The sequence below is a fragment of the Cavia porcellus genome, unplaced genomic scaffold (genome assembly GCF_034190915.1).
Source record: "Cavia porcellus strain 051 isolate PalLab524CR breed Dunkin Hartley unplaced genomic scaffold, mCavPor4.1 scaffold_30, whole genome shotgun sequence".
NCBI classification, from domain to species: Eukaryota; Metazoa; Chordata; class Mammalia; order Rodentia; family Caviidae; genus Cavia; species Cavia porcellus.
In genome coordinates, this window is record NW_026947513.1 from 28325723 (window position 1) to 28339451 (window position 13729).

Genomic DNA, 13729 nt, shown 5'->3' on the forward strand with positions numbered 1-13729 from the left:
TCAATTGATTTTGAAAATAATTTTAACTTGATTGGCTAGTGTGTGATTCTTGATAATAATAAAGATATTTCTTACAGAATCTAACAGAAGACGTTGGCCAAGACGATCACCAAACAGGTATCTATAAATGCTAATACTCTGCAATTTTAAGTAAATGTAATACAAAATTATGAGATCTACTAGCCACACATGCTTTGTACTCCATTAAGGGGATGTTACTTGGTTGAGGGTGTCTTTCAGAGGGTAGTGAAGACAGCCATGTTCCAGTTACTTCCCAGGAGTAGGAAGTTGTTCTGGGGATTCTGGTTATAGCAAAGCACTTTGATTCCTTTGAAGGGGCTAGGAATTCTCTGATGGTTTTAAGATCTTCCCATTTTTTTTTTTTACTGGAGTATTTTTAGGTTATGCCAAAAAAGTGCTTTACACATTGAAGTTGAAAGGTATTTCTATAAGTGTTTGTTAAATTGGGCTGAAAAGCTATTTGATAAGTAGTATTGTCTATGCACACGTGTGTGCATGCATGCATGCATGTGTTTTATATAGGTCGTGAGGATTTATAAGTAAGAAAATTGAAACTTGATTATTATAAATTATTCTGTAGCCTTATGGTTCTTTAGCCTTACAGTCTTTGTGAGAGGGCTTGTTTAAAACAGATTGCTGGGATCCAATCCTAGAGTTTCTGAATTTCTAGATTTGGGGCAGGCATCAAGGCCTTTGTAAGAAGCACCTGAGTAATGATGCAGCTGGTTTGGGGAACCCACTTGGAGTACCACATCTCTAAAATGTTAGTAATTATGAAATTCAGAAACTGTTTGATCTATAAGTTATTAAGGTTCTAGCAAAAAATGTTAAAAGTTTGAAAGTTACTGCAGTAGTGTATGAATCCATGTGTCTTAGTCTACTTAGGCTACTGTTAGAAAAAGTACTTTGAGTAATTTATGAACAGCAGAAATTTATGTCTCACAGTTCTTGGGGCTAGGAAGCCCAAGATTAAGGTATTAGCAGATTTTGTCTGGTTAGGGTTTATTCCTCTTTGATAACATCTTTTTGCTGTATTCTCTCATAGTGGGAGAAAGAGGCAACTCTATAAGGGCACTAACTATGGTCATGAAGGCTCCAACTTCTCTATCTGTACACTTCTCTTTACACCAAAACACTAGGGGATTAGATTTCATCGTAAGAATTTTAGAGCAGTACAAACATTCTGGCTATAGCAGTGCTTGCTGGAGAATTTTGAATAGCATAAAACTAATGGAGTGAGAAGTTGTGGGCCTTCTTCGTGTTTCACTTTCTCCCAGCATACTGTTTAGTGTTTACAGTTTCAAACATTTTTATGCACGGGTATGTTTGTTACGTACTTGTTTTTTTAACTTAGCATTGATTTCTTCATTCTGAAGTATGTTGGTGGGCTGTGAGGATATTTTAAAGTAAAAAAATTTTAATTTTTCACACTCAATTTTTTTGTGATATCTTAGGTTATCTTTCTTTAAACTGAAATAGTCCTCTCAATTCTGAATGCTGTAGATTATGTAGTTAATTCTGAGGTTTTGATTTGAATGAGTAATTGTTTTGTAGTAAATTTCACACTTAGATATTTTACCTGAAAGGTTATTTTTAATAACTGTAAATTGTAAAGAATATGAAAGAAAACAGTGCATTTGGCTGTAGGCCTGTTTAGTATATTAGGCCTATTATTTAGCTTTGGGGTATAGTAGCTATGCCTGCTGACATGTTTGGTCTGTGACACAGTCGTACAGTCTCGTAAGATAAGTGTTCAGCCAGTGTCACTTAGTGTTAGTTTTTGTTTAAAGTACTCTACTTCATTAACATTTCAACTCTAATAGCATCACTTGTGACTCCCATAACCAGAAGAGTATATTTTAAAAATTAAACAGTGTAAAACTTACACTATTTGGATATCTGAGCAAGTTTAGTCACTGAGCTGCTGCTTCTCTTGCTGTCTTGGCCCAGCAGGAGTTTGAGTAGCATTAACTGCAGAACTAATGCATGTAGAAGAGCCAAACCCAGTCAAAGCAGGCTGGATGCCTCCCTGCCCTGTCTTCTCTTCGCACTGCTTTAGTACTCTTCAAGGAAGAGGTGCATGAGATTAATAGTTCAGTTTATAGGAGTAGCCCAAGTAGAGGGAATGTATTATAAATGTCAGGGCACAACAACAACAGAAACAAAAGTGTTAAGGAAGGTAATAGGTATCAGAAGTCAGTATTATTTAGAGGGAAAGAAAAGATTTCTTTTGTCTTAGATAAATTTTAAAAAGATAAAAAGATAATTCTTTAAAAAGATAAAAATTTGTGCAATTAGGTAATAGTTTTCATTCAAGCATTTCAGTGAATGATCTGTTCAAGAAAATGAAACAAGACATTAGGTAATGGCAAGATGTCTTAAATGTAGTCTCTTTATCAACTTAAATTATTAAGTCTTTGTGACATTGTTCAGGGAGGAGTGAGTTGAACTAGGTATATAAAAATACTAAAGCGTCAGAATGAACCATGTAAAATGTTATCAAGTGAAAAAAAGCTATACAATAAGCTGGCTGAAATGAAAAATTAGGAAAATTTTTATATTGAAACATGCATTTTATAAATACACGGGAAGTGGGGCACATACCTAGACATCATTTAAGAGTAACGCAGGTGGCTATGGCTGTAATTCCAGCACTGAGGAGCTAAACAAGAGGATCACCAAGTTCAAGGACAGCTTGCACTACATAGCAAGACCCTGTCACAAACAAGCAAACATAAAACAAATAACACATTTGGAGCTGGACTTGGTAGCACATGTCTGTAATCTCAGCACTGGGGAAGCTGAGACAGGAGGATCACATCAATTCAAGCTTAGCCTGGAGTACTTAGCAAGAACCTGCCTTAGACTATCTCATAACCCTCCCGCACCACGGAGTAAAATCTTTAGTTAGATTGTTATCAGAGCAGCAAACTGGGGATGGACAGTCAAGGGCCTTTGGTCTGATTTAGGTGAACTCAAATTACCCTTTAAGCATGATATTTTTTAAGTACTAGGATAAACCTTTTAAAAAGGTTTGGTAGTCTTTACAGTTGCTTAATGTTGGAAGACTATTATTTGTTTACTATCTGGTTTATTTGAAAATATGATCAATTTTAAAAAAGCTGTTCTCTTAAATAGTAAAAACTGTACCTCTTATTGTTCTTCTAAATATCCATCACCTGATTAAGAAAGAACTTCTGGTGAGGGGTGGATTGATTCACTCTGCATTCCGTGTAGAAATGCTTGAAACCTGTCCAATTTGTGAAGATCAATGGCTCAGAAGTGGTTTTGTGTAAGGACATAGCTCAGTTGTAAACCGTTTCCACCACTGTAGAAGGCTGCCCATCTCAATCCCAGTACTGAAAAACGAAATGCTTTGTAATCATTTTTAGTTTATCAAAACATCAGGCTGAATACTTTGCCTTTACCTATACTATCACATTTTGTAGCTCATTCTCTGAACTACATTATTGCTTATATTATTTTTGTCCTATTTTTTATAGTTTAAAGATACAGGGTATTTTAAAAATGTTTTGAGGTAGTATCTTGTTTCTGTAATTGAAATAGATTGATAGAAATGTGAGTAAGCAGAGTCTAAATTTAATGATACAACTAAATATAAGTTTGTAGAATATTTATTTAGATTTCATAATTTTTATTAGAAAACTGCCAGGATTTTTTTTTTTAAAAAAGAAGCAGACAGACACTTCTCATATTTATGTTTTTAAAAAATTCTACCTGGCAGGAAACCTACGGTCAAGAGTTCATTTTTCTGACAGATGGGATAAAAAGTCAGAAATAATGATACATTATCTAGTCATAGGTATTTCAAGTTCTAGAAATGTACTTTGTATTTAAGCAGAATTTGATTTATGCGTGTTTTAGGAATGCATTTATATAAGTATTGCAAGTCTACTGAATGGCTCAATAATGTAAATACCTTTTTACTGTAATAAGATACTATGTTAAGCTTCTACCGTGAAAACCAAGGTAAACCTTTGCATGTGCCCTTAAAAAATCTTGGTTGTTCTTGCTCAGTTAGGATCAACAAGTGAGGGAAGAGGAGCAGTTTAGAACAAATAGCTTGGGTGTTTTATTGATTTAGTTGATCTTGACACGTTATTACATTAAGTAAATGTCTTTTCTGTCACTTTAAAATGTAGCTTTTTTAGTAGTGAAACTTTTCCTGTCATCTTGGGTCGCAGAGTGATTCTGTTTGGAAAAGCTGAGCTTCATGAGCCATGGACACTTGCTTCCCTGAGATTGAGTGTCCCATCCTTACTGTGAGGTGGTGGCTGTGAGCCTGTGAGTGCTGACCTGGGGGGGACATCAGGGAGGCTGAGTACACTTGGAATGTTGGTGAAAACTGATCCTGAAACAGTCACTTACTTTAAAAGAGAATTGTGTCTCAGCTAGTCTGAGATAGAAGTTTTGTCAAAGTGAAAAAATAAGTAGCCAAATTTGGGGTGTTACAAATAAATGAGTTAAGTTTTACACAGATGCAAGAAAAATGATTTGTGAGACTTTAAACACAAAGCATTAAGGAAAAAAATGTTCGCTTACTGTTTGGTGGTTCACCAAAAGTACCCTATGCTTGATAAGTAGGCTTCAGAGAAAACCAGACATTAAACCAGTGTTTATGAAGAAGCAGATGGCAGAGAAGCCAGTATTAAGTTTTATTGGAGAAGACATTATTTGTGTTCATTTCCTATGGACTGAGGAGATAAGTGCATTTTCTGTTGTTCTGCAAATACTTGGAGATGGGGACAGGTTACTGCCAGGCCAGATGCTCAGAACTAAACCATGACTGCTCATGGAAGAAAACGTCCTTCCTTCACACCTGCACATCCAGGGAGGGAGAAGCACACTCCACGCGTGGTCTTCATTTCCAGACAGTGTTGCAGGTTTCACAGCCAGGCGGGACAGACTTCATTCAGCGAGCCCCTCTGAGGCATTCATTGACAAGGACAAATCCTTTTCCTGTATGTTGGCAGCTTGCAAAAGCTTAGGTCACTCCAGTTCTTTGGATCTTTTATTATATTTTAGTTTTGTTTGTAAATAAGGTACTATTTTATAGGGAAGATGAGAGGGGCATCCCGTACTCACCCAGAGAGCTGGGGGACAGCTCTCTGACCCTCCAATTTTCACTGCCCTAGGGGAGGTTGTTTGAAACAGGATCTTATTTATGTAGTTTGGGCTGATCTCAAACTCACTATCTAACCCAGGCTGGCCTCAAACTTGACCTCCCAAGTGCTAGATTGTAGAATTGTACCAACTATGCCCAGCTCACTGCTTTTGTAGAGAGAGACAAAAGGATGCTTTGTGTGTCTCTAATGGGCTCTCTTACTTTCTCACCTCAGAAGGGCAGGTCTAGTTGGGTCCCAGGAAATACGGCTGGGCATCATCTGTTTCAGACTGCTTGCACCTGGGCTAAGGAGCAGGCAGCCTGTGTGAGCATAGGTGTTTTCCACTGTAGGCCCAGGGCAGGAGCCGCATTTGGGCAGCCACTTCAAGGCCTATCAGAAGGGATACCTCCTGAAGCATATACCCTAGGAACTTGACATGACAGCAGAAGTCTAAATAGAACCTGGGATTCAGGTTTCAGGCCTGATCCTTGTTCTTAGCAGGGTTGCAACTTCAGCAATTGACAGCTTTTTCCTTGCCTTAGGAGGTACTGTCTTGACAGAGCTGTTTACATTCACTGTGTCTGTCCATCCTTTATCCATCCATACTGTTAGCTACATGCACTGAGTGCCTTCCTTACTCCATGGACTTACGTTGGTAGACTGCATCCTCCTGGGAACTGAGACAACAACTTGATTTTTCTCTGCAAGGTTGTCCTTGTCTTTTCCTGCCTCTTTTATCCACAGCCTCAGGGATTCCTCCTCAGTTCTCTGCTTCTGAGTGTGCTTTCATGACCTCACAAGAGTGGCAGTAGATAGGCTGAAAGTTGGCATTGCTGCTGGGCTGCAAGTACCACCCAGTGGTTAGCACCAAGCATTTATTGAATGAATAGCTATTTTTCTTTCTGAAAATGCTGATAGAAAGATAGATAGATAGGTAGGTAGATATCACCATTCCCATTCTCCAAATGATGAACAAGAAAGCCAGAAGAAGTTAGTGGTTGCCTCGACCACAGTTACTGAAGAGCTGGAGCTCTCTCATTGGGTGTGGGTGCCCAAACCCTAGCACCTCCACAGGCTGTTCTGTCCACACTGTTCACTGTGAGTCCAGGACTGTCTGCCAAGGGCTAAGTGGGAAGATACATGGCCTTGGAAAGTCACCTGAATGCCTGATCCTTGATTTTCCTCATCTGTTAAAGAGATAATTATTTTCACCCTACCTATCATTCAGGATTATTGTGGGAACCAAATGGCAGTGGTGACAGCACTTGTGCCAAAGTAAGGTATTTAAATATCTTATGATTTATAATGGTTTAAGATAGTCTGAAGCAAGAGTGCTTGAGTTTGAATCCCAGTTTTGCCACTTAACTAACTTTTTGCTTCATTTTCTTGCCCATCTTGGGCAACAGTGACGTTTTTCCTCATAGGTTTGTTGTGAGCTTAGCTTAGTTAATAACACCCAAGTGGTAAGAACAGGGCCTGGCTCACAGTAAGTTTTCAGTAAGTGTTCAAAGTTGTCTTTACTGTCTTTTCTTAAATTTTAACACCTTTTACCAAATGAAAGTTTCACTTCCTGACTATAAGCCTTGACTGAAAGAACGGAGTTCTTCTAGGGCAGAAACAATAAAAGTGTTTGGGGAAAACTTGTTCACATTCATGTCAGACTCTACACCCAAGAAATTCACAGCCTGCTTTTTCGTTTTTTGTTCTAATTAGGTATCTCTTGAAGCTTGTGTTAAGACTCGAATTTGTATGCATTTCAGAGTCAAGGTTACTGATCGAGCTGGACTTGCCTAGTAAAGTGTATGAATATGGTAGTAGGACAGTTATTCAGAAGAAACACTCATGTAAGAGGAGAAAGGTCAGGTGATTTCTGTTAGATTTGGGAGGCTAAATTGAAATTTTTCTCATTTCTGTTTCTGGTATGATTTAGGGTAGTGAGGAGAGTTTACTTAAGTATGTCATTGTTAGGTTCATTTCTTGACTAATTTTTTTTTCAAAGAGGAACTAAAAACTGTTTTCTCTCCTTATACCATTTTCTGATAACTTGTAAGCCCTTTGTAGTACAAGGCACAGATGTTTATAATTCAGCAGTAATCCTGCCTGAGAGGGTTGCCATGTGGCATGCTTTAATTTTGTGCTCTCTGAATTTGTCCTGTAGGAAGCTTACGGTCTTGCAGTTCTTCGGACTGCTTTAGTAAAGTGATGCCCCCAAGGAAAAAGAGAAGACCTGCCTCTGGAGATGACTTATCCGCCAAGAAGAGTAGACATGACAGGTACAGTACAGAAACTGTATATCCACATCAATGATATGCATGTTGAAGATACATATGTCCACTCAATGTAATTTGAGTCATCTTAGTATGCAACTAGAACGTTACTTTGGTTCTGCTAGATGATCTTTCAAACTGTAATTATTTAATAGTGCTTATTTTATGGCTGGATTTATAAAACATGAAAACAAAATAGGTCATTTGAGTTCTTAAAAATCAGACTTATGTAACCTACTCATCCACCAAAACTAGGGTAGTGTTAATTTTTCTTTGAAAGCTTGAGTCAGTGCCTGTCGAGGACCACGGAGTTGATGTCTGTTCTTTCTGGGGCCCTTGTTCACTGTTTGTCATTGCCACAGGGCTGGAGCGCTGCCCTGTACTTAGGTGTTCCACCTCCTTGGAACACTAGCCATGCTGAGGTTTATTCTCAGATGGGTAAGAACTTGATAAAAGCTACAGAAACAAACTGTTAAACTGCTTTCCTTTCAGATAGTTGATCTGTTAGTTTTGGTAACTCCAAAGGACTGTGTGTATTTCAAGCATCTTTGTTTCACCTCCTTCTCCGTTTTCCTTCCTTTTTTGAAATGGAGTCTGGTGTATTCTGGATTTAAAGGGTCTCTGCTGCTTTAATCTCCTAAGTAGGTGGGACTATAGGCACATGCTACCAAGATGAGTTTTTTTTTTCTTTTTTTAAACAAGGGAAATCTAATCTTTTTGGCCTTTTGATTTTTTCTCCATTCTGGCTCTGCAGGTCAGTTTGCTAAAGGGCTGGAATTTGCACATCCATAAATTGAAGAGATTTAGGTGAAAACTTTTTGTTTCTCTCTTGCTGTGATATTTCATCACTACAGCTCAGTTGGAGGGCTAGAGATAGAAACTCTGAAAATGCGAAAATAATGCCACCATTGATATCACAAGCTATTTTGAAGATGATTGCCTGTGGGCCTGTGGTTTTAAGTTTTACAAAGCCATGTTCTTTGATCTTTTTGGTGTGGATGCTGTTATCAGGGAATTATAAATTCTAAAATGACATGGCATTTTGTTCCTATATATAATAGCACTTTTTTTTTTTTTACTACAGTCTAATATAGTTTATTGTATAAAACTGAATTAAAAACTGGCAGCCGAATTGTAGTTTCTGAATTTTATTCTTGGACTTGCTCTCTTTTTGTAAAGCAACTTTATTTCATACCATAAAGTTGATACTTTGAAAGTATACAGTTCAGTGTTTTGTTTTTTTTTAAGTTAACCAAGTCTTGCAAACCATCACTCCAAACCAGTTTTAGAACATTTCCATCAGCCCAGTCACATGCCTGACGCCCAGTCATAGTTACTCTTGGTTTCCAATCACAGCACCAGGCAATGGCGAATCCACACTTTATCCCTACAGATTTCCTTTCATGAACATTTTATATGTAAGTGATCTATTGCTACTTTCATTTAGCATACTGTCTTTGAGGCTCACCCATGTAATAGCATGTATCAATATTGTGTGTCTTTTATTTTTCTCAGTGGTATTCATGGTATGGTTTTGGTGCATTTTGATGTAGAACATTTTTCAGTGAAACATGTATTAAAAATACTATAGTGTCATACAAAGGCCTCCAGGTTATTGATTAATTATAGGCTTTGAACTAAGATAGGAATATCTAGACCCAGTATTAAAGTGTGGCACTGTTTGGCTAGTACCTATTTTTATTTCCAGGTAGTATGCCTGCCACCTGTAAAAGAAAGATGGCTTTGTGATTTGCAGTTTCAGTAATAATACCCTATAACCATGTTCTTTTTTTTTTTTTTGGTGATAAAACCCACACTCTGTATAATCAGGTGTATATATAATCTAGTGATTATCTAGGGCATGAATAAATGTTACTAAGAAAAAATTATGCAGTGTGTGATATTTTAATATACATTACGTAAATAACAAATATGGACAAAACTAACATATATGAATAATGTATTAAAATGTGTATACTCATAATTTGAACCATCGTTTAAAGCTACTGCTGCTTCTCCCCTCTCCACGTAGGGAAGCTCTTCATCCTTAGCCTGGTTATGAGCTCAGGGATTCCTACCGAGTTGCAGGAGGAGGCTGTGCGTGAGATTCTCCAACTTAGGCTGGTTCCTCCATGGTGCTGGAGTGAAGTGGGGACAGCAGCGGCCAGGGTTCCCTACTTTGTCCTGAGGCTTGGAGGATTACAGCAGTCAGGGAGACTCCAAGAGACTGTCTTGTCTGCCTTACACCTGCAGTTTTTTCTAGAAAGCGTGGATGTGGTTTTGTTTCTTTTTATTTGCTTAATCATCTCTGTGTTGCCTATGATTGACAGGTGGTTCTTTAGGCAATGCTTTGCCTGACAGTAACTTAATGGAGTGACACAAGTTGTTTTCAGAATCATAAATTGAAGAAAACACCTGAGACGTTTCCACTGTTGTTCTGTGTTTAATTCTGGCTGGCGAGGTAGAAGAGAATATACCGAATAACTTCTATTTAATTCCTCATGTTTTTTTAAAATCCGCAAAAAACCTGTATTAAGTACTTACTATTTAATTCTTAAATGAAGGTATGATTATTCTAATACTAGTTATAAAACCTTGAAGTTGTAAATGCAGAAAATAAAATACTTAAAATACTAATTAAACAGATAGATGGCTGCTTAAGTAAAGGAGTAAAAATTACCTGTTACGTTAAAGAGCTCAGTATTCTTCAATAACTTAAAACTGCTTTTTCAATCTTTAGCATGTATCGAAAATATGATTCAACTAGAATTAAGACGGAAGAAGAGGCCTTCTCAAGTAAGCGGTGCTTAGAGTGGTTCTATGAATATGCAGGTAGGTAATCATTCGTAGCGTATAAGACTGATCCTGGTGAGAATAGGAGGTACCTTGAACTGGGCATGGTGATGTATGCTTATAGTCCCTGGATTTGGGGAGGCTGACTGGAGGACCATAATTTCAAGCCCAGCCCAGGCAATTTAGTGAGACTCTGTCTTAAAATACAAAATTACAAAAGGCTAGGAATGTAGCTTGTGCAAATACTGTGGGTTCAATTCCCAGCACCAAAAATCAATGTCAGTCCATCCATGCAGCCTTTGTGGTGGCGAAAGAATTTTAAATTGTATGCTTTCGAATTCATTGCATGTGTGTACGTGTTGTATGTGTGTGCTTATACCTCTGTTGGAGAGAAGAGCAGTAAGGGAGGGGCAGAGTTGAAACGGATGTTCTATTTATAACTAGCAGCTAAGCCAAAGAATTCAGAACATTAGAGGGGAACTGAAAAGATGAAATACTTGGGAGAAAGGCTGTGGATTGCTAGGAAACCTATTTAGGTTGCTGATAATGGGTAATTATTTGGTTTAAGTACTGAAGTTAAAATAAGCTTTGCTGTTTGGAACTCTTGTGTAGTGCAGTGGAATTTCTTTATATCAAGTGTCTGCTTTGAAAGATCATTTGGCATGAAGTGTTGTCACTTAAAATGTCCTAAATTCAGGTTTATTTTTGCAACTTATAATTGATTGGATAAGACAGTATTGCAGTCTAGGGGTTGTTTGTGAGTGTATATGGTATAAGCAAAAGAAAAAGAAAAGTTTTCAGATAAAACTTGAACTGTTGGCTCTTTGCCCTTCTTCCCTTTATTTCAGGCCCTTCCATAGCCTACCAGTTTGACTGTTTCAGCAACTTTTAGGTCAGGTTTCTTTTTCTGTCATCAGTCTGTATTCTAGATCAGGTTCCATGTGTCACTTACTTATTTGTCATTGGGAGAAATAAATGACTTCACAGATTATACATGTCACCTTAATGATATCTGCTCCCCTATCCTTGCTTAAAAATTCCTGCTACATGTGATACAAAAGAGAACTCACTTTCCCTTTCCGGGGTTGCTTTTCTCCGTGTTTTCATCTGATAACCATTCTCTTTAGTTCTGCTCTATTGATTAGTGAAAAACCTATATTGAATGCTAACCATTTAATTCTGTATTAAAGTATGACTGTACTTATGATTGCATATCTTAAGCCCCTTAATAGCCTTGGTAGCCTTCTTTGTACTCCTTTATGACTTTGTTTATAACTTGTTTTGGTTCCTTCTTACTCAGTATCAAGGTGCTCATTTACCCCTCTGGCCTGATCTCTGGTCATTTCCCCTCATTCTTACTCTACCTTTTTTCTGGTAAGAGTCTTGCACAGAGGAGGTTGGTCTAGGGCAGCCAGAGTGTTTTTGGAGATTTTCCGATTTAAACTGAGAGAAGAACATCTTTCTTTTTTGGCAGATTTGAAAAAACATAAATCTTGATGCATTTAGTGTTTCTTTGGACTTTGGATTTTTGTGAGGGAACGTCAGTATTTTTCTAATTCTCGTTAGAGAATTAGAAGCTGGATTTTGTTCAGAGGATGTTGTCACTAGTATAGACTTATATGCTAATAGAATTTATCTGTTTTCATGTTTACTTTATTAGAATACAAATCTTTTGAGGCTATTTTATAATCCAAGTAAAATTGGTTGACACTTCATTAAGGATTCAGGAAATAGACTTTGAATGAAGTATGAATCCATATTCCTGCTACTTTGATATGAAGATCTTTTGCTTTCCTATATTAACATTTATTTTAAGAAAATGTATTATAACAAGAAAATTTTATTTTATTTTATTTATTTTTTGATACTGGGGATCAATCTTACAACCTGTGCTTGCCAGGCAGGCACTTGTGCCACTGAGCTATATCCCCAGCTTTAAAAAGGAAATTTTAAACAAAACCCCACCAGAGTATATATCTTCATTCATAAACAAATGTAAATATCTTTTTTTTTTTTTTTATCGGTACTGAGGATCAAACTCATGACCACACACTTTCAAGGCAGGCGCTTATGCTGCTGAGCTAAATCCCCAGCAACATCTCTCTTTTTTTTTTTAAAGAGCAGGGTAGAATTTTCCTTTCTGTTTGCTGTTGTATATGTTTGTTTTTTGCTGCAGAAAAGTCACATTTTAGAATAAAAATTAAGCCCATCATTTCAGTTTCTTTGGAGGTGTTTGCTGGTTTGTAGTTGATCTAAGACGTTGGTGTTTATCCTTCTTTACCTCTTTTTACCCTTTGCATTTTTTTGCTGCTTTTGTGTACCTTATCAGTACGGAACAAGACTTTAAATTGGGATAACCAAAAGCCCCAGTTAGCACGTGCTTTCATTTTGCATACACCACTTCTTGAGTTAAGTGTAGGCCAGTATTTGAGTCAGCAGAGAAGAACCAGGATGGCTGACAGGGTATGCTGCGGGGTAGTGCATCGGTGGATGTAGGCTGGGAGGCCACATAAGGAAGGCCCGAGCGCCATGGCCGCGTCCTTTGCCTTAGAAGCAAGCCAGCTGGTTTGAGTTGAGGGTAAGCGCTGGCTCACTGCTCGAGCAAAATGGGCAAGGCAGCGGTAGGAGTGTGGAGTGAATGCGGTTGCACCTGGTCAGACCTTTAGTGATTCCTAGAGTTCTCAGTTCTGCTTCTCACACTGTCCTCTGCTTTCTCTGGTGTCCCACCATGAGCCAAGCTCCTCCCAGCCTCTGTCCAATCCCAATCCTGTGTTGGACATTCTAGGATGTACCTTCTTGTTTCTTACAAAATCCTTTCCACTCAGTTACTGATTTCCAGAAGTTTGATACAAGCCCCTCCGCCTGGCCTCCTCCTCCTCTCTGGTTGTAGGTTTCCTCCCCTTTTTACTTCCTCACTGCCCTTCTGTCCTAGTTAAGATGGATTGTGTGGGAGCGGGCAGAGTGTGCCATATTGACATCCATTGGAAACTGGAACTCATTTCTTTTCATTGGAGTAAACGAAACAGTTTTACATGCATTTATCAACTTACTTCCTATTTTGTAAGAATAAATTAAATCAAGTACACAGATGCCCATTTATTTTACAGAAATCACGCTGAAGCTCATGGTGCATAGAGCCTATTGAGAGGGCATATTAGTTCTGTAAGCCCTAGCTGTCATTTGTTAGTCTTTATTTTGGGTTACTTTCTTTAGCAGAATTATCTTTGGGTCTATGAAAATGAGAGTGGGGACCTGGAAGAGGTGCTTTCCAAATGAACCTCCAGTATCTTGTCATCTACTGCTTATTTTATTTATTTAATTTTAATTTTGGTGCCAAGAATTGAACTCAGGACCTCACACCTGTGGGTCAATTAGCAACTCCCTGCCCCCAATATATTCCAAAAATCAAAACCTGTTAGGAAATTGGGAATAGTTGGGTTTCTCCTTAAGAGAGTAATCTTTAGTTGCCAAGATTAAGCATTTTACACTACTGAAATAGTGGGAAAAACTCAAGTACCATAG

General features: G+C 37.9%; 1 protein-coding gene across 6 annotated transcripts in view; it reads left to right on the forward strand.

The window, feature by feature from the left end:
* Dcun1d4 (defective in cullin neddylation 1 domain containing 4) overlaps nucleotides 1-13729 on the forward strand; it is a 76909-nt gene that overhangs the window by 24173 nt on the left and 39007 nt on the right. For all 6 annotated transcript variants that reach the window (XM_003471578.5, XM_063240539.1, XM_063240542.1 and 3 more), the window contains exons 3-5: nucleotides 78-117; nucleotides 7306-7420; nucleotides 10155-10246. In XM_003471578.5, coding sequence (XP_003471626.2) covers nucleotides 78-117; nucleotides 7306-7420; nucleotides 10155-10246 — 247 coding nt within the window. The remainder of the gene's footprint in view (nucleotides 1-77; nucleotides 118-7305; nucleotides 7421-10154; nucleotides 10247-13729) is intronic.